The sequence below is a fragment of the Phallusia mammillata genome, chromosome 2, assembly GCF_965637545.1.
Source record: "Phallusia mammillata chromosome 2, kaPhaMamm4.hap1.1, whole genome shotgun sequence".
Taxonomy (NCBI): Eukaryota; Metazoa; Chordata; class Ascidiacea; order Phlebobranchia; family Ascidiidae; genus Phallusia; species Phallusia mammillata.
Window position 1 is genome coordinate 17,428,073 of NC_137253.1, and position 23,901 is coordinate 17,451,973.

A 23,901-nucleotide genomic window follows, 5' to 3' on the forward strand; every position below is an offset into this window, starting at 1 on the left:
ACTGCAATGACCCAAACAACAATCCTGTAAAATTTTGTCCAAATCGGCCAATGTTTCAATTTCGACCACTAGGGGGCGTTTTAACCAACAACCGTAATAACTTATGACGTCACAAGATGACCCAAACAACAATCCTGTAAAATTTTGTCCAAATTGGCCAATGTTTCAATTTTGACCACTAGGGGGCGTTTTAACAAACAACCTAATGACTTATGACGTCACAAGGCTGTGAACAACCCCCTTGACTGCTATCCGCAAACACGTTCACCAAGCAATCCTTAAACATGAGTACCATATGTAGTTGTCTTTATAACATCACACAGAACTAACGTTTGTGGTGCGCACAAACCACATTTTACATTTTGGGGTCTAGCGGGGTAAATACTGGGGTTATCATGACAAACGAAGCAGATGGCACATCTACACAACTATATCTACCATCTGTGAAAGTTTCATCCAAATCCATCAAACATTTCAGGGCAAAATGGGGTGGACAAACTTCAGGGAAGAAAAAAAAAAAGAAGAAAAAAAAAGAAAAAAAAAAAAAAGAAATCGAGTAAAATCAAGATGTGTCCCCTTCAAGGAAGGGGACCCATAATAACAAGTATGATGGCACGCGTCGCCTAAAAGGTTGCCGACCCCTGCTCTACGGCATATAATATCAATATAGACAGTCGGTGGGCAGTGAGATAAATCTTCAGTGTTGAATATAGGCAAATTAACCAATCACTTGACTAACACTACACTTTATAACAGTTGCATCTGAAGTAACATTAAATGTGAAAAGTTGGTAATCAAATGCAAATGGTGACTTGCAAAATTGTCAGTCTGTTTAGTTGAAGGTGAAATGGTCTTTGTTTAGGATGTCTATAAATCACCGGTAAACTTTGGGGCAAGATGGGACAGTTGTTTTATTATGGGTCCCCTTTCCTGAAGAGGATACGCTTGGCCAAGAAAGAGTGCTTTAAATTTATTTAAACTTGGACAGTTGTTAGTTATTAATCCAAATGTGATCCTCCTGAAGTTTGATACATGTCCCAGTGGTTCACCCACAGGCTCCCAAAATGTAAAATTTTAAAAACGGTTGTACTGACTAACTTAGATCATCTAGAAATTTTTCGCTTTGTTGGATGGTGCAATGTAGGGTATTCTATTTCTAAAAAATTTGGTAACCTTTAATCGGATTCACCCTTTTTTACCCCAAACCCCAAAATATTCGTTTTGTTTCTGACAGTCTTTTCAGTGATTAGAAATCAGCTATTTTGTTTTTAAGTTACCATGCACATTTTCAGTTTTGGCAAAGGTTTCACACCTAAGACGCAATATAAACTCGATAAACGTGCTTCAGTTTCATATATGCCAGGCAAAACGTTGTTGATCAACAAAAGGGTAAAAAAATAAACTTAACTTTTTTGAAACCCATGATAAATGGTCTTTAAATTCTCGTTGTCAGCTTAGCCGCCGCAGACCACGGGTCACTAAAGGTCAACTTGTAGGTATGCCAAGCATAGTTAAAAACGATTTTCCATCATAACGTAGCTTCTTTATTTCAATATGTAAGTCATGTATACATTTGACAAAACCGTATTGTTGAACACTAAGGACTGCGTACTATTGAAAACCGCGCCAAAGGTCATTAAACGGTAGTTGGGCGTCTGCATCGTGAGAGGTTACTACTGGTCAATGGTATTCGTTTTACAAAACAAAGTTAAGTGAAAAACCATTTTTGATGTATACCTTTGTAGCAAATGGCTTTTTAATTTATAGTGTCTGTAATAAAACTGTTGAGGCTTTCTAGGAAAATTTGTGTTTAAAAACTGACCTTGGAAGACAATATCAAGTTCAAAGCAAGAGATTAAATTGGAAGAATTTTTCCTGTTCTTTTTTACTGCTTTTGTAAGTATGCGCCAATAATGATTCAAAAATAATATGTTTTACTGTAAATGCGCAAACACACATGTGTGGGGACCCATTCGTTTTTGATTGCAAAAACAATCATATGCATACAAATGATGTGTATAGTAAATAGGAAAATAGAATACATATAAAATGAAAGTATATTAGAAAGCCACCTTTCTAGGTTCAACATTATAGCACATTGTAATCGCTGTCAAAATCAATTTGAACTTAAGAAAATGTAACCTGGTCAACAGTTGCCTACTTATTGTATTAAGATTTAGAATTTGGAAAAAAACTGGAAAGTTGTTTTTTAAATACATTTCTAATTGATAAATACCACATTTATACATACAATCGTTGCTTGAATTTAATTTGATCCCCATCTCTTTCTGACATTTTGTTGTGTAATTGTTCCTGGGAACAGGTCCCCACTTGCAGGTGTTTGTGAACTAATACCTAATATTTTGGGGTTTAAGGGGCTATTAAGAATTACGAAATTCTTTAGAACACCATACATTGCACCAACTAGCAAAGCATGAAACTCCTAGATGATGTACTTTGGTCAATGCAGGCGTTTTTTAAATAGGGGCCTGTGGGTGAACCCTGGGTCATTCAGGGTCAAACTTCAGGAGGATCGAATTCGGATTAATAACTAACATCTGTTCGAATTTAAATAAATTGGAAGTACTCTTTCTTACCAAACAAGCGTTACAAACCAGCATTAGACAGAAAAAAAATATGGACAAATATAATATGTGTCCCTTCATGAAAGGGGACTAGAAGGGTGGCTAAGCACATATTGCCCCTGCATCTACATTATAACCTATTTTAAAACATTAATACATTTTAATCACTTATTTTATATTGGGTATATCCATATCATCCACTGCCTTTTATAACCTTGGTTGTTTTTGCTAGAAGAAACGCATTGGTCCTCACACATGCCAAATTGTAAATAATGCATTTTAGGAGATAACTATGTGAAAGTTTGGTATTGTAACGTCAAACACAGTGATCAGTGCTGTGCATAGATAAATATGCTACATGCATAGGCGTCGATTTTTTAGCATAAATTTTATTTTATGGAGTGGCAAAGTTTGGTAAAGCTAAGTGGTAATCCACACTATGTTACACGTTAAGGTTCGTAGATGGCATTTCGCGGATATTGGCAGGGCATAAACACGTACATTACTCTGTACACAATCTTGCTTAACTTGGACGTAACAACTATGAAATTCACATCACAAATCGTCCATCTGATTGTGAAGTTATGGTGTCGTCACAATACGTTTGTGATGCAAAGGCCGCAGTGGACAATGATTAGTGGTGGGAAAAGTGTATCTCGTTGTGCTGGGTTGCGTTTTTATCAATTAAGAAGTACTGAGGAACACTATACACGGACTTGAAAAGTAGTTTAATCACAAACATTACTGCCAAGGTAGTGGTGTATATAGAATACATCGTTCAGACGTTTCGACAATCTCTGTTGAAAAACATGCACTGATGATGACAACAGAGATTGTCGAAACGTCTGAACGATGTATTCTATATACACCACTACCTTGGCAGTAATGTTTGTGATTAAAGAAGTACTGAGGTTTAAAAGTTAACATAAAGCACAAAACTCAAACGTGTCTTGTAATACTTAAAACAGTGAACTGTAAATAACTTGTTCAATTTCGCAAAAGTATTCAATCGGCATTGCAGTTTCGCCACAAAATTTATGTACATGGGTGGCCGCTGCAATTATATTTCCCGCGCATAGAAATGGAACACTCTATGTAACAATATAATCCCGAGTTGCCAATTAGCATCCATAAGTCCTGTTCAGACTTGCTCTGGCGGAGCAAACTTAAAATCGCTGAAGCGAGTAGCGCTAAATAAGGTTTCACCATGCGTTGTTTCAAAACAATAAGGACGTTGTGTAACTTGCATTGCACTTGCTAGAAAGATACTGACCGTTAGAAAGAGCGCGTCTCAATGAAAGAAATGCATATCTGTAAGGAATGGATATATATATATATATATATATGGCCAGGGAATTTCTGAGGTGGCAGCATAGCTATTTTATAATGGCTGCCACCCCAGAGATTTTTGGTGGGGAGGCACGCCACCCCTGCCAACCAGGGAATCGACGCCTATGGCTACATGGAGTACAAACTATTTAACTTCATTCCTTTAATACATTTTTTTAAGTTTTTCTTTTTATGTCTATCTGAGAAAAAAAGGGTTAAATAGTGAGAAAATAGGCTAAAACACAACAATCAGCTCCTATTAATAGAGAATTGCACACAATTGTAGGGGGTTCTACTCGTGGGAAATTTTTATTGGCCGTTTGTCTGACAAATGGACAAAAAGTCGAAAATAAACATTGTGGTAGAATAACTTATCTCGTCAGCTTCTATTAATTTGATAAAACCACTGACATCATGATGCATGATGTCTCTACATTTAAAGGTTGCGGTGGCGTGCAGGTTAACACACTGCATGCTGTATGTGTTTGTTTGCAATGCGTGTGCACGCGCAACAATACCCATTCGTGTAGCAATGTACATAAGCAGGAGCGTATCCAGAAATTTTTAAAGAAGGGGGTCTAACATTTTATTTTGGGAATTCCCTTAGTGACATCATCAAAACGAGTGCTTCGTCGAAAATTGTAAGCAGGCCTAAACCCGAAAGTACAAGACCAAAACCCAATCTAACTTTCGACTTCAGCGGTTTCTCTACCCGTCCAATTGACAGAAAGAACATATAATTTCCGCGACAGCTTTGTAGTTTCCTGTGTTCCCTGCTGCTATCTAGCTTACTCTGTAAAACTGCAGCTGTAAGATAAGTGTGACTCAAAATCATTGCTTAAAAAACGGGGAACAATTTCTAAAGAAATGAATGCCTTTCTGAAGCAATAATGCTACTGTTAAGCTGTGCAATGTCATGAATGCACTAAAGTTGGTAACTGTAGAAGTCATAAACTGTGGCAAGTTACAAAAACCGTGTACCCTAAGACATAACGCGATTTACATCGATCTAATGTTTGTGATAAACTTTGACATGTGTTGGCGGGTCGAAACAATACAACATTAACTGTTTTTAACCATTTTTTTTGCTCATTTTACACAGTTAAAATACAAAAACAGTTTGATATGTTGTATTTAGTGCAATTAACACCAACCAAGAAATTGCAACCAGCGTCCTAGCTGGAATGTAACTTTCCGGTTGTCAGCGCATAAAACTCCTTATTAAACGTTATGTCACAATTGGTGATTAGATAATAGCGAATACAAAAGATTGAAGGCTTACAGCTTTGAGGTAATGACTCCCTGTTATCACGGAACGATTTGGGCCTATTTAATTTACGCACAACTTTTTGAAAAGGGGGGGACATTTGATGGCAAAACGAGTCGGACAAACTTTGGGAAGAAACAAACAAATACAAGTTTGATTCATCTCAATATGTGTCCCCTTCAGGGAAACCCAAAATAAACTCGAAGGGTGACTTAGCACATTTTGCCCTTGCACATACACTATAACCTAATATCCTGATATTTAACTTATCATAGGTCCCATATTAGCCACCTTATTTTATAACCTTAGTTGTTTCTACACGCAGAAACTCATGGGTCCCCAAACATACAAAGTTGAAACTAAGACATTTCAAGAGATAACCAAGATAAAGTGTTGTAAGATAAACACAGTGATCAGCACTGGGTTTAATTAATCATGGTATTACAAGTACAAACTATACAAATCTGATTCAGTTAAGACATTGTTTGAAGTTTGTCCTATTTAATGTTCTATTTTAAAGGAAAGAATGGGTAAATAGTGGCAAAATAGAGTAAAACACAACAATCAACATCTATAAATACCAAATTCTACAAAACGCCCACCAAGCAAATCACAAACACAAGTAACATATATCTGGATGCCCTTATAACACTATTACAACACAGAAACCTTTCATCATAGGGGGTTAGAGTGTTAAACGTTGGGGCTACAGGGTTGACACAACAATCGGCACATACAAATGGCATACTCTCAAAGATATCCAAATTTCAGCCAATTCCGACAATGTTTAAAGACTCACCCATTTAAGGGGGCTAGCGTGGTAAATACTGGGGTTATCAACACAAACAAAGTGGGATGCACATCTACATAACTATATCTACCATCCGTGTAAGTTTCATCAACATCCATCAAACATTTCATGGCAAAACAAGTTGAACAAACTTTGGGAAGAAAAAAAATCGTCAAAAATCGAAATAATTACTAATGTACCTTGATGTGATGTACTGGTGTTTAAGACCTCTGAAGTTGAGTTGGAACAATTTTCAAATCTGCACAAAAGCAATGATGTTTACAAGCTACAATTACAAAGGAAATACATCTGCAGAAGGTTCCATACAGGGTTTCAGATATGCACCACTTATATCTGGAAAATTTTGTGTCCAGAAATAGAGGGTCATGACCAGTGGTTCTCAAACTCGGTTTTCGGGGCCGCATGTGGCTCCTAACTACTTATTTTGCGGCTCGCACCAGACCTCAGAAAACCACCAAACATTGCTATTTTAGCTTTCAAAGTAATAATCTTTAGTGATTTTCTTAAGGTTTCGTTTTTTTGCGGCTCTCTACACACTTAAAAAAATACCATTTGGCCCCGACAATACAAAAGTTTGAGAACCACTGGTCATGACTCAAGTTTTGTTTGCCTGACCATCACCTTTAAGCAAGTAAACATATATTTGTATAGTTTACATACATCGGTTCTTATCTTGTTTTCAGGTTTGCCTTGAAGAAAAACACTTTGTTGGTATGTACAAAACTAAAAAAGCGGTTAATCTTCTAAACGTAAAACGTTGTTTTATTCCTGAAGTAACTCAAGACCTAGGTGAGCTGCTATATTTTGGCGTTAGAAACAAAGGCTACTTCAAGACCTAAGTTGTAAAATATCACTTTGGAATAAATATCAGAATACTACTGTATTTATAAAAAACTACAATGTTTCACATGTTTTTTGTTAGATTTGATATTAATAAAATGTTTCTGGCTATGGCTTACGTTTGCATGTTTTAAAAAAAGGTTATCATTAAGTGGCGTGACCTCACGTGCTTCGTGCCAGCAGTTATCAAATATAAAAAGAAAGCCGGTGTTTTGTGCATGTAAGGCTGAATTTTAAGACAATGGCATGATAAAAACTAGAAACAAGCAGTGTAACAGGTTAAATTGTTGCTTCAGTATAAACACCCAAATCGGTTGGCGTGCCATGAAAAACCCTCAGCGTGCCAACCTTGGCACATGTGCCAGGCGTTGCCAACCCCTGACTTAAGTTGTTTCTGCAGGCAGAAATTCACCAATAGTGAAAACCGAAAAGTATAAAATATGAAACTACAAAGACCCAATCAACAATTATAATTTTTCTTATCATGCAAATCGGACAATGTTTAAAATTCTGATCACTAGATGTGTTATTACACATCTTAAGGCTGATAACACCCCTCTGACTGGCATGTGCAAAACTGTCACTAAGTAATGCACAAACACAAGTACCATACGTTATGTTGCTTTTTTATGTACTAATACATCACAGAAATGTTTCGTTTGTGGTGCAGAGCAACATGTTTTACATTTTGGGGGCTAGTGAGGTAAATACTGGGGTTATCAAGTCGAACAAAGCAGATAGGAAATCTGCATAGCTACCATCCATGAAAAATTTATCCAAATCCATCAGGGAATTCATGCAAAAAGTGCATGGACGAAAAAAAAAGAGTGAAATCAAGGTGTGTCCTTCATGGAAGGGGACCCATAATAATGAATCTGGAAAAAAATACTTCTAAATTTCCAATGTATACAATCTGAAGCAAATTGTTTTAAACTGTGTTTTTGTGATACCTTGACAGCAAACTCTTGCCATATGGTGGGCTAAGCTAAAAATTACTGTTTGTTGACCACTTTATGAAGTTAATGGAGACATATAGTCTTTGAACCATTTTTGACCCTTTATGTTTATTAACTAGGTGTTACTAGACTAAAACGTAATTATTCGTTGACAAGTTGTAAATTAACAAACAATACGGTATGGAAGCATAAGAACACAAAACTAAAAATGCACATGTTAACCTCCTGCTGTGCATTTAACAGCAACAGCACTTCCTTGGGACTTCTGTGGTAGTGCCTGACTGTACAGTGTACACATATTATGAGCTGTAAAAGGCTAAATTTTAAATAATAAACGAGAAGGGTGTCTTGTCACATTTATCATAGCATACAATACACCCTATTTTGGACCTGATATATATTACCTATGCTTACTTTATATTGGGTCCCATATTAGCTAACATTTTTTTTAACCTTGATTTGTCTCAGGCAGAAACTCATGGGTCCCTAAAACTGCAAAGTTGTAAACATATAACTATAAGAAACGGTGTTATAAAGCCAAACACAGTGATTGGTAGGGTGCCTTAAATAAACATGTTATGTAAAGTACAAACTGTCCAAACCCCAAGTTTGTGGGCCTAAATAGCGTGAAACACTGACATCTCAAAATTGCATATTATACAAAATGTCATTTCACTTAAATATTGTTTAGAAATTCACCCATTTCGAGAGTTGGTAGGGTAAATTTTTTGGCTGCAGGGTGAAACACAATAATCGATAGCTACAAATGCCAAATTCAACAAACTGTCACAAATTCATCCAATTGGGACTTTGTTTAAAAAATGTACCGATGTTAGGGGGCTAATAGAGTAAATATTGGGACTACAGGGCAAAACACAACAATCCATGTCTTGAAATGGCACAATAAACAAACTGTCCAAATTCCATCCAATCCTGACATTGTTCAAACAATTCATCCATTTTAGAGGGCTAATGGGGTAAATATTGGGGCTACAGGGTGAAACACAATAATCGACAACTACAAATGCTAAATTAAGCAAACTGTCAAAAATCTACCCATTTTGGGGGGCTAATAGAGTAAATATTGGGGCTACAGGATAATGGCACAATGAACAAACTGTCCAAATTCCATCCAATTTGGACATTGTTTAAACAATTTACCCCATCAGGGAAAGGGACCCATACAACTAACATCTTACATAACTGTCTAAAATTTCAGCCGATTAAGGCTTGTATTTTTGAATATTTCAGGGTAAATGGGTAAGTCCAAACCACAATGATTTAACATTCTTTATAATGTACTTTCCTTTGTATATAGTTCAATTTTACATATTCTTTTTCCCATTCACCAGTGTACTATGCACGCCATTTGACCTAAACACATGATTTTTTTGCAAGCACAAACTCATGGTTAAGGTACAAAGATACTTTTGTAGATTCTTAAGGAAGACTTAGTAGAAAGCATCAGCCTTTATTTAAAAAAGATTTTGTGATGTGTGTGCCAATTAAAGACTGTATGTACATTGCTACTCTTGCTTTCACACAATTGGCGATTGCACCATAGCCATGACAGTAAGGAAGCATGACATTATGTTCTGTGCTATGTGAGATAATCTAGTTTTCACGTAAAGGGCTCTGCACACCAGACGCGGTTGACGGTTGCGGCTAGCGATGTCAGCGTCGGCGGTTGTTGGCGGATTTTCCGCGTAACGTTTGGTGCGACGTTGACCCTTCACACCGGCAATGCGGTTGGCGTTAACGACTTTTGTTGCTAAGAAAACTGGGTCAATGTGCTCGACAGTTTGTACGTCTTAAGAAAGTTGATATAAAATTCTGTTTAGTTTATTTTGTGACAAAATATAATGTTATTCGTCATCCCACTGTAAAATGTTTCCAAAAACAATTGTAACAGCAATATTGGATTTAGTTTACTTCTGACATTGCTGTTGAAACACACTTTCCTGTTTTACTGACACTTTATGTTTCAAATTTGGCAGTATAGAAGCAATAACATAAATGAACACAATTTAGAAAACACAATATTGCAGAAATGCAAAGAAAACAATCATATAACAACACACAAAAAAGCCTAAATGTAAGAAGATGCATGTGCATAAACTTGCACATTGTTGCACAATCACAATGATGCTAGACAGCTAATTGGTGTCAAATGTGAGGAAAAAAAGTTGTATTCGTTAGCTTGTGGCATCTCATTCTCTGAAGTTTGTAACTTCATCATTTTGCCGTGTGATGTTTGATGAAGTTTTCATAGGGAAATTGCTTTCTATGGTCAGACAAACATGTCACAAATTCATGTCTTAAACTCTGGAAACATATAAAACAGTTGATCAGCAGAAACTACATTTATATATTGAAGTATATTGAACAGGTGCACTGGAGTTGCTGAATCAGTCATAGACATGTAGATTAGGAAAAGTTCCTACAGTTCTGCAACAAATCATAGTTGTTAAAGAAGCAATACATTTAGAATTTATACCAAAATTCACCTACACATAGGCTCATATGAATAGTGTTTCCATCCCGGTAAGATTTCAACAGCAGCACCTCTCTTGTACTTTTCTTTTGGCAAAGTAGTGGTTACATAATTACAAAATTATTTCATAAAAAATGACAAGTTGACCACCTAAGAATAATCAAAAAGCTGTAAATAAAAGTTCTTGAAACGACTGGTAATAAAATTTTATTATGTTTGTGTTCAGTGTTTGATTTTAAACTGTTTACAAAAAAATTAAACGAGCATTACAAACTAATTTGCTAAAAACATCCAAAAAACAATTAAAACAAGACAATTTGTACCAATACTATGAGTACTTCATTGACTCCATTCTTATTTTTCTGGTAAATAACAATAAAACAATCCACCTACAAACAAAAAGACCGAAGTCATGCAGAAATGTATCTTAAACAAGTCGAACATCCGCCGAATATCAAGTTTTTCATCCAGCAGTCTAGCGCGGCTGACGGAAAAGTTAAATCCGATTTAACTTTTCCGTCAGCCGCTTCAACCGACAAAATCACGCCGTCATGTCATTTCGCTGTCTGGTGTGAATACCCCATCGCTTGCCGTCGAACGCAAAAACGCGTCACTATTCGCCAACCGCGTCTGGTGTGAATCTTGCTTAAGATAACTTCTTTTTAATCTCAGGAACAAATTAGAGAAAATACTGCTCTCTAGCGGTGGTTGAGCATCACTGCGACTTTGTTTTAGCTGGGGAAGTAATAATGAGCACTTATGAGAACCACCGGTGCTGTTTACAAAGCAACCAAATTGTCTCATAATCTGGTTAATCGCATCAAATGTCATGACAAATCTGTGATGCAATAAACTGGATTCGTCTGTTTATGTAACAAATTGTTTTTCAATTGAACTTTGTTTCACTAAACGTATACAATTGATGTGCAGTAGCCCCTCACCGTACGGCGGCCAAACGACCATTTAATGACCTTTTGACATGATTTTCAAAAGCACACAGTTCTCCGTGATAAACAATAATGTTGCCTATTTTAGGCATTTTTAATTGATGCAAGTATTGTTTTAGAGTTTATTTGTCAAAAATTATGAAGCTACTTTTCTTTTCTCATCTGTGTTTTGCAATACCATAATTTCCCAAACATATCTAGCCTAAGTTCTCAAATCAACTGAAATTGCCTTTCGGGATAATTTGAGCAAGGGGGCAAACACCTCAACATGTTAAGACACAAAACCGACCGCCTGGTGTCCAAATAATTTCGGTACACAAGGATGTTAAAGCAGTTTACATTTACTGTGGTCTGTGCAGTTTGATACGAGATGTCATAAAACACAATATGGCTCCAGGCTGGCTTTGAGAAAGTTGTTTATTAAAATTGTTGAGAATTAGGTGCACTCACATATGATAACCCTAGTCTAGAACCAATTAAATATTAACGCAAGAAAGGAAACAAAGATGAATAAAAATCTGTAGGGTGCAATGTCAAGGTCTTTAAAGAGATTTTTATGACATTTGTTTGTTTCTGCAGGCAGAAACTAAAAAAACCTCCCACATGCAAAGTTGTAGACAATGCATTTTCCAAATTTGTGGTTCAACTGGTGTAATGCTAAACAAAATACTAGTTGTTGTTTTCAAGAACTTGTATTCGCTAACGTTTTGCCCACCAGAGCGGTAGGGCTTCATCAAAGCAATGAATGATGAATTGCAAGCAGCAAGCGAGAAAGCGCAAGAACAGTGGGATGCGATGAAAATTAATTACACAATAACAAAGGACATCCAAAGAGTTGTGCCCGTTACAAAACGATAAAGCGGAACTAATGTCCAAAATTTGATGGAGAGGTCGGACGCAAAATGTCGCGGAAAACCGGGCTAAGGGTTTTGCCATCGTTGCGATTAAGAACATTCGAATTGGAATTTATAAGGCAACTTTCAAATCCCATCCTTTTCGACCAAAAGGATCGCTGTTCTTGCGCTTTCTCGCTTGTTGCTCGCAATTCATCATTCATTGCTTTGATGAAGCCCTACCGCTCTGGTGGGCAAAACGTTAGCGAATACAAGTTCTTGAAAACAACAACTAGTATTTTGTTTAGCATTACACCAGTTGAACCACAAATTTGTCAAACACATTTAATACAAAATTCCGCCACAGTACATGGGCATTATGAATCCCAAACCATACCTTATTACAGTGGTCATTATTTTTTTGACCTTGTGCCCCCCTTTAGAGGTTTTCTAACACAACATGACCTCTCTTCATACACATAGAAAAGGTTTACTACTAGAAAATGATTATCACAAATTTGCCATCAAATGTCACTGTAACAGTTCAGCTTTTCACTCTGCAGCAAATCCACAGGGAAAGTTTGGATGACAAATCCACAGGGAAAGTTTGCATGATATGGATAATATCAACCTAAGTTGGGTTGCGTCTTCGCTAGTGATGGGACGGGTACCCGGTATTGAATGATTTCAGTGGTATTGATACTTGTACTCGAAATATTTTGTCTCAGTTTTCGATACCAACATGCGAATACCGAAGGTCGGTTTACAACATAAGAATACAGGCAACTCTATGCCAATATTTGATTAGGACAGCACAAAATCAGGAAAAAGATCTTTTTTGCTATCATGTACAGATCACATTTTTCTGCATGTGTGTGTGCATGCCTGTACCCCGGCCATGGCAGATAAATAAACCAGTGATATACAAATAAGTACAACACTGTACTTAAGTACTTGGTATCGAAGGTATATACATGTGGTACTCGTACTCGCTTCAAAACCTGGTATTGTCCCATGCCTAGTCTTCACAACCCCCTCAAAAGTGCTTGGTGATTCTTTGGAAGTTGCTACCCCCCCAGGTTAAGAAACAGTGCCTTATTAGTTGTTAATCTAAAATTCAGCGACTAAAAGGGAGTTTTCCTTGGGTCACGTCTAAAACTGCGGGCCCGCTTGACCCACTTGGCCCGTTTTTCCCTGCGAGAGACGGGCCAAGCAATGGATATTGTGGGCCCGCAGTTTTTCCTTGCAAGAGACGCGACAAGCACTGGATATAGCGGGCCCGCGGTTTTTATACTTGCGAGAGACGCGACAAGCACTAGATATAGTGGGCCCGCAGTTTTTCAATCGAAGTGCTGGGCCAAGCGGGCCAAGTGATGCAAGTGGGCCCGCAGTTTTAGACGTGACCGGTTTTCCTTAACTTTGTGAGAATTTAATGTATTTTATTTGCACAGTCCAAATTTTTTTGTAAAAGTATGTGGAGCACAGTTTTGATGGAAATGCTACTATTAGCTTAAAAACAGTGTCACAGAGAAATGTGTGCCATGTTTTTAAGTGTAAGCGCACAGTTAATCTTTCTTTAAAAAATGTTTTCAGAAAGTGTGATATCATTCGTGTCATAGGATTGAAAATGTACATCATAGCTATTAATATTAAAAAGTTTGTTAATTAAATGAGAGCTGCAATTACCCACAAAAAATCAACTGACATAAAACAACTTTCATCCCAAGTGTTTGTAATGAAACAGTCCACAGTAAAATTAAATTAGATACCTGGAATGTATATCATCTAATGATAATTGCCAATTTTTCACATCTGAAGATAAGTTGCCCGCTATAATCACAAACAAAATCACCAAAAGATTAATACATGTAAATATTTTGCTGAAGATTGCTGATTCCTTGACACCAAAGCACAGAACAGCTGCAAAAAAGCACAAATAAGATAATTGTAAACTGTAATGTTTTTTTAAAATCCGCATCTGTCACAGTTATGGTTGTCATGTCGCAACATGTGCGGCATATTTGCCAACATATTTATCCAATGAAAACAGAAGATGTGTAACCGCAGAAAATAGATAACTTCAGGCGCAAGAGATTTATTCATGGTATTATTCCCTTTGTTTAAAAAATTTCAAGTAGATTATAGAGCTCAAAACATCCTGCTTAACGCTGCGTAATAACAGAAAGTAATTGGCAATGCGCTCTTTGTTCCATTACAAATAACAAGGAGGTTGTTCATGTTAGACCTCATGGGCGGATCTAGACGGGGGTGTTTGGTGTTTTGACACCCCTCTCAGAAAATTGGTAAAATTTGCCGAACTCCCATTTTAAAAAAGTTGTGCGTAAATTAAATAGACCAAACATTACCGCTGCATGATTACAGAGAGTCATTATCTCAAAGCCTTGCGCCTTTATCGTTTTGTATTGGGTGTGACATAACAAGTCTATTGTGACGTAACAAGGGTTTAAAATGAAGGGTTTTATGCGCTGACAATACAAAAGTGATTATCCGCCAAGGACGCTGAAGTCAAAAGTGCTGACTGCACTAAATGGAATGTATTAAATTGTTTTCGCAGTTAAACAATATTAAATCCGACTAAACTGATTTAAAACGTTCAATGCTAAATAGTTTATGACCCACCAAACACGTAATTGTTTGTCACCAATATTCGATTGGTGTACATCGAACCATGTTGTTAAGGTACATGTAATTGGTAACTTGTCAATGCTTGGCATTATTTATGCCTTGCATAGTAACCAACTTTGTTGCATTCTTAACTTTGCGCAACTTTAAATGTGAACCATCCTTTCAAAAAGGCGTTAAGTCCTTGTTTTTTTAAATGTTTTTTTAAGAAACTGGCGTATTTTGGTTGCCTGACAGTCACGTTTATCATGCAACAGCAGTTTTGCTGAGTAAGCTGTGCAGCCGTAATTGGAAATTTTAACGATTTCGCAAAAAATCAATAGTTGTTTTTCTTTTTTTGTCTTTTGGATAACAGGTAGGCCTAATAAGAGATGCTGCTCGCCTTTGCGGCATGACGAAGTTGCAAGTTAGGTTGAGGTCGGCAAAAACTTTCGAAAGTTTGGCAACAAGATTTCCGTCACTTTAATCATCAGCATCATCATTATCATCGTCATATTTATTTGCAGTTGGAGATTCGGTTATTGCATGTATATAAAATACACTGGGCAAGCAACTGGCGGATGGCGAAGGGGCCCTTATAGAAAGCCTTCTTAACTGCCCCCTCGATCTGAAATGGGAAGCGTGCTTAACTGCTACAGGCGTCCAGCTCAAATCGGAGGCGATAGTTTCACGCCTGGTCTGCCACTTGCGGACACTTTGGGGAACACAAAGGCATGGTCGATCACGGAATAATAAAAATACGTACACTCCTTTGGAATTCTATGGTATATATGCCGCTTTGCTAAACGGGACTTAGTCAATCCTTTGACTGGTCAAAAGCAATGGGTGCTTTGATTGGCTTGAATTAGCGAAGCGGCCGTGCGTGATGATTACATTTTAGAAATATGCAACCCATCAGAGCTGTCATGTTGTGAGCTCGCGACTGGACTGCTGTCGTTAAATTTGCTTTCCAAGATCCAATTACTCTCCAGCTTTCGATTTACATCTTTCGATGCAGTATTAAAAAGAAATTGTTTCTCTTTATAGTTTTTCTGTTGCCTTATTAAGACACTCTACTTTGTGTTGCCATGAGCACTTGGTGCTAAATCCAGTCAAGGCCGCTACTGGGTAATCCAGCCAAGGCCGCAACAGGGCTTACGGCAAAAATTTGCACAATGTGCGCCAAAATGTGCAGGTGCCAAAATGTGCAGGTCAAAATGTGCGCACATTTTTCGAAAATGTCCAGGTGGCAAAATGTGCAGGTCAAAATGTGCGCACATTTTTCGAAAATGTGCAGGTCAAAATGTGCGCACATTTTTCGAAAATGTGCAGATACCAAAATTGTGCAGGTGCCAAAATTTTTCCCCTTCACACTAAAAAAAGTCTTTCTGTCCCTTTCACATAAATTTTTTTGTTTCAATTACATAATTATTACATACCTTTCCCTGCATTTTTATTTTAAATAGTGTTCTGTGCAAATCAATTCAAAAACTTATATAGGTATGTTATTTTTCTTGTTAAAGCAGTGGATTAAGTTTTTTAACTAAACAGAATATGACCCTTTAGGGCAGGGGCGGGCAACATACGGCCCGCGGGCCGGATCCGGCCCGCGACGGGATTTTGAGCGGCCCGCAGACAGTTTCTGGTCTTACATGATAATGTAGCCCGCGGCCACAGTCTGCCGCAATCCCCCACTACTTGCTTACTAACTACGTCAAATTATAGTTGTAACGGACAGTAACGCTCCTCAATAACAAAAAAACTTTCCCGCCGTTGTTACCATTGCACCATACGTCCATTGTTACGACATAACTGCCAACCTTGTGTGTGGCCTGCTTTTATGGTTTCCTTTGTTTCCACACGTGTAGCCTAGTTAGTGTTTCAGCAGTATCTAAGTCTGTGTTGTACGCATTAAATTTTCTGTGGTGGATAATTTTATGTTATAACAGTTAGATTGTTTGGACTGTATTGCAATTGTGACGTTCTTGATTGTATTTAGTTTAGGTCAGTGGTTCCCATGGGCGCCGGCAGAAAATTTTGCAAGAGGGGGCAAATGTTGGCTGATACTTTACCGCATCAAGAATTTGTTACATATGAAGCCATAAATCGTGTACTTCACAATTGAGTTGCCTAAAAGTTAAAGCATTGAACGATGTCACAAATCCCCACGCTGCCACTTTAATTAGGTTTGCTGCTAAATATGAAATTCCAAGGGGGGGCAAGTGCCCCCTCTTGCCCCTACGTGGCGGCGCCCATGGTGGTTCCCAACCTTTCTACACCGTGGGACCGGTAAAAATGTAAAATAAATTCCACGGACCGGCAACAAAAGGTCGTAGTGAATGCAACAGATATTTGAAAGCTTTTTGTTCACCAAAGTTGTCGTTGCGCAACATAAGGCAAGATTTAGTCATAGGCTATGCATTTAGGACGAAAAATTACAACCAAACGGAAATCAACTCAAATCAAACAACAAAACGCCAATCCATTTACATACAAAATCAATGCTAGTGCGATGCTTGATGTTGTTTCGCTTCCAGTATGAATCTGGTCTCAAATCATCTAACTTTGTTTTGCAAACAAATGTTGAATGCTAGACACAGTTTATGACAAAACAATCATAAACGTCACAAAAGCTTTATTAAAGAATTTTGCGTGCATCAACGGTGGAGAGCTCCCCAGTTTTACAGCCAAGCGTAAAATGGGTTTCACAGATACCAACAACTTGCCTACTTATCATTCCATTTTAAAAAGTAGCTTGGCATAAAGTAAGATAATTTGCGGACCGGCAAAATTTTTACGCGGACCGGCGGTTGGGAACCACTGGTTTAGGTGGTCAAAACTCCGTTTTAAATCACTGGATATATACGCGATTAATGTATCGATTCAGGAACCCGGCCCGCCAAGTACTTTATTTTCCCATATCAGGCCCGCCGACTGGAGAAGTTGCCCGACCCTGCTTTAGGGCAAAAAAAAATGAAAATATAATGTGGTTTAAAACAAATGCAGTGGTAAAAAAGTGATGCCTACATACATGGTGAAAACTTATACTTTTGCATTGCACATCTATCATTTTTTTATGACAACTCAGTATTATCCTTTTCTAAACCTGTTTTGTTACCATTGTACATATTTTTTGGCAAAAATATAATACAGAATGCCCACAGCGGTCTCAAAAAAATGATTTTCCCTATCCTACTTTTCTTTCTGGCTGTTTCAGTCTCTTCATCTTTCTATTGTACACATCAATTTTAGTTTATTGATTTATTTGCAATCCCACATGAAACATACACCTTCTTCATTTGTAATGACAATCATCTAGTTTCTGTATATTAGTCAGGAAACAATTGGCAATTTTGCAAAAACATCTACTGATATTTTGGTGTATTATGATATTCCTACAGTAGGTCTTTCTAGCCTATCTGGTGCACACTATAGCAAGTCAGAAGCAATAACATGAATGTTTTAGCAAACTTAAAATTAGGGCATCACATCAAGTATTTGTGTGGATTTCAAAACTAACCTAATTAAATACCTATATACCAAGTTATGTGATGTAAATGAGCCTCAAACAAATAAAAAATGTCAAACATTAGGAAGATTGCTGTGCAACTGTGTGGTTGTCCTTTTCTTTTTAAAGGTTGTCATTTGAGTTTCTTCCAAAGACACAAAGTCCTTTTGTCAATTGTGCAGTAGAACCCCAAGGATGGAAAACTTTCCAATAATTCATTTGTTTTCATTGAATAAAAATCACTGGAAAGCTGGGTCTTTGACTTGGTTTTGAGTTCAATCACAGTATACTCATATGGTAGTCCAGCTCCTCTTTTCCTCTCGTTTCTTTTGTTATCAACTTTTTGCAGTTGCAGTAACTCCGATAAAGGATAAGTTAGACCTCCAGACTTTTGCTCCACTAAAAAAATCAGCTGGCCCTGTGGTTGCATGGTTGACAACATGCTGACAATTTCGCTTACTTCTGTAAACTTTTTTTGCCGTGAAAAAACATATCCTCATAAATACTCTGTTGTGTCTAACTCTTTGTTACTTATCATAATAGCAAATCGACTTGTTTTTCTGCACCAGTTTCCTTGGTGGTTATGATGTCTAGCAATTGTTTTGGTGCCTTGAATTTTTCTTCAAATAAACTTAATTTTTGCTTCACAAAATTTACCCTTTGTTGACAGTTTAAAATGAGTAACTTTGGAAAAAACCTAATCAAAAAGCCCTAACTCGTCATTCTAATTTCGGGGGCTCTGCTCCGAATATTAACTTGAAGTTCAAATTTTTCTGTTCAGCTTTGTTTGGTTCGCGAGATATTGGGGTCGAAAGTGAACCCCTTTTGGACATTTTGAGCGGTCGCGCGTCATTGATTGCTGGCGAGCGGGGACGGCGGCATTTTGCGCGAGTTATGAACTTCAAGTTAATATTCGGAGCAGAGCCCCCGATAATACAATAACGAGTTAGGGCTTTTTGAAAACGGCATGCTCTGCAGAAACAGAATATGTCAGTGGCTTTTATTCTGCGAAACGCGTTAACGAGTATTAAGCAGTCATATTCATATGCGTATTAATATTTGTGGTTTTAATATTTTTTTAACCGAATGCCATTGATGGTTTGTGAATGCTTACAAAATTATTGTGTTAAAATATTTTGGTTCAGCTTTGTTTGGTTCGCGAGATATTGGGGTCGAAAGTGCACCCTTTGCGTGGTTGCTGGCGCCGTTTTTTGCTGGTTGCCAGGATCGCGTAGGTTTCATCAAAGATACAGCCAGTTAGGAAAGTTCTATTTTTACCAGACTTTAATTCAATTTGTAATAACTTTATGCACCCTTTAATAAGTTAGGTAAAATCACTTCAATGCGTTTAAAAAGGTACTAAAAAGATAAGACGTACATTAAATACTCTCCAACAGCACAATAACAACCACACATAGTAGATGCATAAAACCGACCACACAAGCCCAGCTTTGTCGTTTGCTCGCTCTTAAAGCCCCCCAACTCAATGCAAGCATCCTACAAGCGTGCAGCGTTAATCAAGCCTGACGGAAACAATAGCTTGACTGCCATATGAGTATACTATGGTTTAATTGTAAAATCTATAGAAGCTGGGCAGGCTATAGGCCAGGGGTGGCCAAACTTTTTTACCAGAGGGCCAAATTTGCAACTGTCTTGACACTGGAGGGCCGGATTAAATGAGGTTTACGCAAAATTTGTCGTAATTGGTTGCCATCTTTATTAAAATATATATTATTGTAGTAGAATAACAATAAATAACACCATCTTGTTTACGCTTGTATTTAATAAAAGGTTTACCCACAGTATCATTTTGGACACAAAATGGCTCCATAGGCTTTATTGCGTAACAATAGGTTGGACAACTTGTGTTTTATATAGACTTTGATGTTAGCTACTTACGTCATGGTTGGCAGACTGTTCCAAAAATAACGCTGCAAGGGCATATATTCTAAAAATAACAACGCTTGCCACAAGCTACTGCTAGTAGCAGCCAGCGCTGTTGCACTGCTTGTTCACAGTGGTAAATATGGTGCTTGGTGTTTGGCGGGCCGGATGAAACAGGAATGGGGGCCGGATGCGGCCCGCGGGCCGTAGTTTGGCCACCACTGCTATAGGCTAACAGGCGTTAAATTGAAAACAATAAAGTCAGGTGACGATCATGTACATATCTAGTCTGAAAAACACTTTTATCCTGAATGTTGGATTTCATGCTTTGCCATATCAACAAAAACAATATGCATTTTTACAAGTTTCTTATAAATCCGATTTTAATTTATAGGTTATAACTAATATTTTTGGCACAATTTATAACCACAACACTAATAAAACATTCATGTAAGCGCCTTAACACTGTACATCATGGGTCACCAAACTTTTTTCACTGCGGGCCGGATAAGTTTTAAAATGATTCGGGCGGGCCGCATACTTTACATGCCCTAGCGCCGTCTTTCCAAACTTAGCATGCGAGGCGATTTTTTAGGTGCGCCAAGAAATGATCTTTCTACAACCCCATTTTAAATCTGGTGATGCGACTGTTAAAATGTAGTCGTCTCTTACGAGCTACGTTTGTATATTGCAGCACAAGTGACAAAAAAGGCAATTGTTTGGGCACAATCGACACTTTTAGTTTCGTCTGTGACGTAACAAACTGGCTTTGGATCAATCTTGGGCGTTGCAATAACACTAGGTAATATTATTCTACATGTCGCGACAGGAAAACTTTCGTGAGGAGTAGATTTATTTTGAATGTTACAAAGTTATCAATACGATTTGGCAAAACAAAAAATGTGGTCGCGGGCCGGATGAAATGACCTCGCGGGCCGGATCCGGCCCGCGGGCCGTAGTTTGGTGACCCCTGCTGTACATAGTTTGACGTTAAATATCAATACTTCATTTGAGCGACTGCACATTTTGACCTGCACATTTTCGAGCACATTGTGCAAAAAACGCTCGCATGCCCGTCTCCAAGGCCGGGAACCCTTTGTCATGTAGGTTTTGTTTTGTTCGGGTTCACTGTTTATTTTTATAGCCTACTTTTTATACTTTGGGTTAGGTTTAGGTTTTTGAAAATATATATTTTCAGGTTCAGTTCCGTTTCGGACAAATTATCTGTCCCAAATCGGTTAGTGTTTTTTTAAACCTGTTAAATACTGTTTATATTTTATTTTAATTCTGCCTTTTATGTTGTTTAAATTTTTTTTATTGTTTAATTTAAATTCTGCCTATTATGTACACAGTTTTCGGGATTTTTTTTAATCTTACAGAAAGCAGACTGTTGTCCATGTCTATACTAATGACCTAGAAAGTTACCATGGGAGCTATTTACAGTAGGCCTACCTTTTGCACTAACTTAAGGGCCTAAAAGTTATTGGTATTTTGTAGTAAAAAATCGTAACTTACCTGTTAAAACCATTATGATAGCAAAGGCAACAAAATCTGGATATTCAGCGAGTCCAGGAAAACCAATTGGAAGGTAAGAAACACCAAATTCCCGTAACTTACCACCAGTTAAAGCATCAATATTTTCACTCCATGCACGTGCAACACTAGACGTTCCTGTAAATGCAAAGCAAAATATTCGGAATATTTTATCAAAACTTTTTTTAAATGCACTTTAGATCAAATGCAGATTAATATCGCTGAGGCTAAACAGGGTTTAAAGTTTTATTTGAATGTAAAATCAGGTTAATTGTCATGATGGGAATTTTTTACAGAAGATTACTAGCACTATTCCTCAAACGGCCTTTTAAACCAATCACAAAAGGGTGCATATTTTCGTTTTTCCTTAACGTCACACGTCACAATATCCTGCTTGAAATTACAACAATGTTATGATAGAATGTCTGTATGTTACTCACAAGGTTGGTGCTGCAAAATTATCACTGAGATGCCTTGTCGATAAAGTACCGAACATCAAGAAGGACATGTACCATCTTTAAAGTTATCGCGGCAACCAGGAAAAAAAGGTTGTTTCAAAACTTTTGACCTTTTTTCGAATGTCAAATTGCATAGAGCAGCGGTTCTAACCTTTTTGGGGCCTTTACCCTTTGATAACATTTGCCAAGTTGCGGTGACCCCAAGAATAAAATTAGTAAGCTATATATTAAAATTGACTGTAGGCCTATTTGTTCTCAACAATAAGGTGATCCATGAGTTTATTTTATTGAGGCTAGTGGTCCATGGGCTGAAACGAGCTAGGAAGCAGGCCTTAGGCGACCCCAGGCAAATCGTCAGACGACCCACATTTGGGGTCGCGACCCACAGGTTTGGAACCGCTGGCATAGAGCAATCTCGGCTGCCGCGTCAATGTTTATTGACGGAAGGGCGACAGTATGCCACACTAATAGTCTTGACAAGCCGTAATGTCATGACGTTTTCAGCAGAAATGTTGACGGCGTTGATAGATATGACAGTAACTCCCGTTGTACTTTATGCGTCTCGAATACCGGGTAGGCATCTGCTGTGTTGTTGTAGCAGAAAAACAACCATAGACATGAGGTCACAATTCGTGGAGGCTGTTGAGTTTGCAACATATTGGCAGTGCAAGTTTGACTTATTCATTCATTCATATTTTTATTTTCAGTTGCGTATACAGTTAATTGCATGCATGTTAAACATAACTGGAATGTCGTATCGTACTAAACTCAGGAAATCGCTTACAATTAACAAATCAAAACAAATTAACAAACTCGCGAAAAAAAGAAATTATAACGCCTAATGATTACGCTATCATAATTGGTAACTCTTATCATAAATCTGAAAGGTTATTAAATCCAGGCACTTTCCTGCATAAAGTATTAGAAAGATCAGTTTATAACAGTCTACATTTATTTTTGACCGTTTATAAGCGCTGAATTTTAAAATTGTAATCATTTGTTGTAATTTTCGCTGCTCACGCCGTTTTTGCTCATCTTTAATCATAACTTGAAAATTGTAGTGTCATTAAAATGCTACTGGAAAACAAAGACTTTTTCAGGTCAGGTAGAAATCAACCATTTTATCATGAAAAACACCCTGATGCAATTTATCACAAAATACCGATGTCACTTAATTAATTTCTCTACTTATGCTACATGTGTTTTCACTTCGTGTGGCTATCACATTTAATACAGTGTGACAGGAAGCTTAGAAAATGTCAATGCTTGGTTCCGAGAAAAGAAACTTTACAAAATTAAACACAACATGCAAATTGTAAAATATTTCTCTGCACACATCCACACCCAGCACACACCTATAACGTATTCCAATATCAGATTCCATCCTATAACAAATGCCCATAATTCGCCAACAGTTACATAACTGTATATGTATGCAGAACCAGCTTTTGGAACTCTTGACCCGAATTCAGCATAGCACAAACCTAAATAAACATTCAAAAATAGATGTTGAACTATAACCAAAGCAGAAAATTAAACAAAGGGTTAAGTTCAGTTTCAGAAACTGAAATCACATCGGAATAATACCATTAAATAATAGCACAGTTACAAAGACTTTTGCGTAACTTTGAAACGTATGTAGTTTCGTTTTTAACTACGTGAATACTATATACTACCAATAACCGTCAAAATAAAGTTCATCTGAGTGTGTTGAAAAGGACATTTTGTGGATATAGGCTATATTATTTATTTTTCTGGTATGGCGCCTTCAATTGGTCTGGCGTACCGTGATTTATATATGAGTGTGCCGCGATCGGTGGTCTGCATATAGACG

The 23,901-nt window shown here is 37.5% G+C and overlaps 1 protein-coding gene and 1 long non-coding RNA gene across 2 annotated transcripts in view; both read right to left on the bottom strand.

The window, feature by feature from the left end:
* The window catches only part of LOC145213087 (cationic amino acid transporter 3-like), a 49,377-nt gene that overhangs the window by 15,843 nt on the left and 9,633 nt on the right, over positions 1 to 23,901 (bottom strand). The window contains exons 3-6 of the mRNA XM_080081326.1: positions 23,423 to 23,551; positions 21,592 to 21,747; positions 13,832 to 13,982; positions 7,441 to 7,454 (exon numbers count right to left, since the gene is read on the bottom strand). Coding sequence (XP_079937452.1) covers positions 7,441 to 7,454; positions 13,832 to 13,982; positions 21,592 to 21,747; positions 23,423 to 23,551 — 450 coding nt within the window. The remainder of the gene's footprint in view (positions 1 to 7,440; positions 7,455 to 13,831; positions 13,983 to 21,591; positions 21,748 to 23,422; positions 23,552 to 23,901) is intronic.
* Positions 9,735 to 13,821, bottom strand: LOC145212674 (uncharacterized). The gene is made up of 2 exons (XR_013856767.1): positions 10,300 to 13,821; positions 9,735 to 10,236 (listed from the first exon to the last, which is right to left on the bottom strand). It is a non-coding gene; the product is annotated as an uncharacterized LOC145212674 (long non-coding RNA).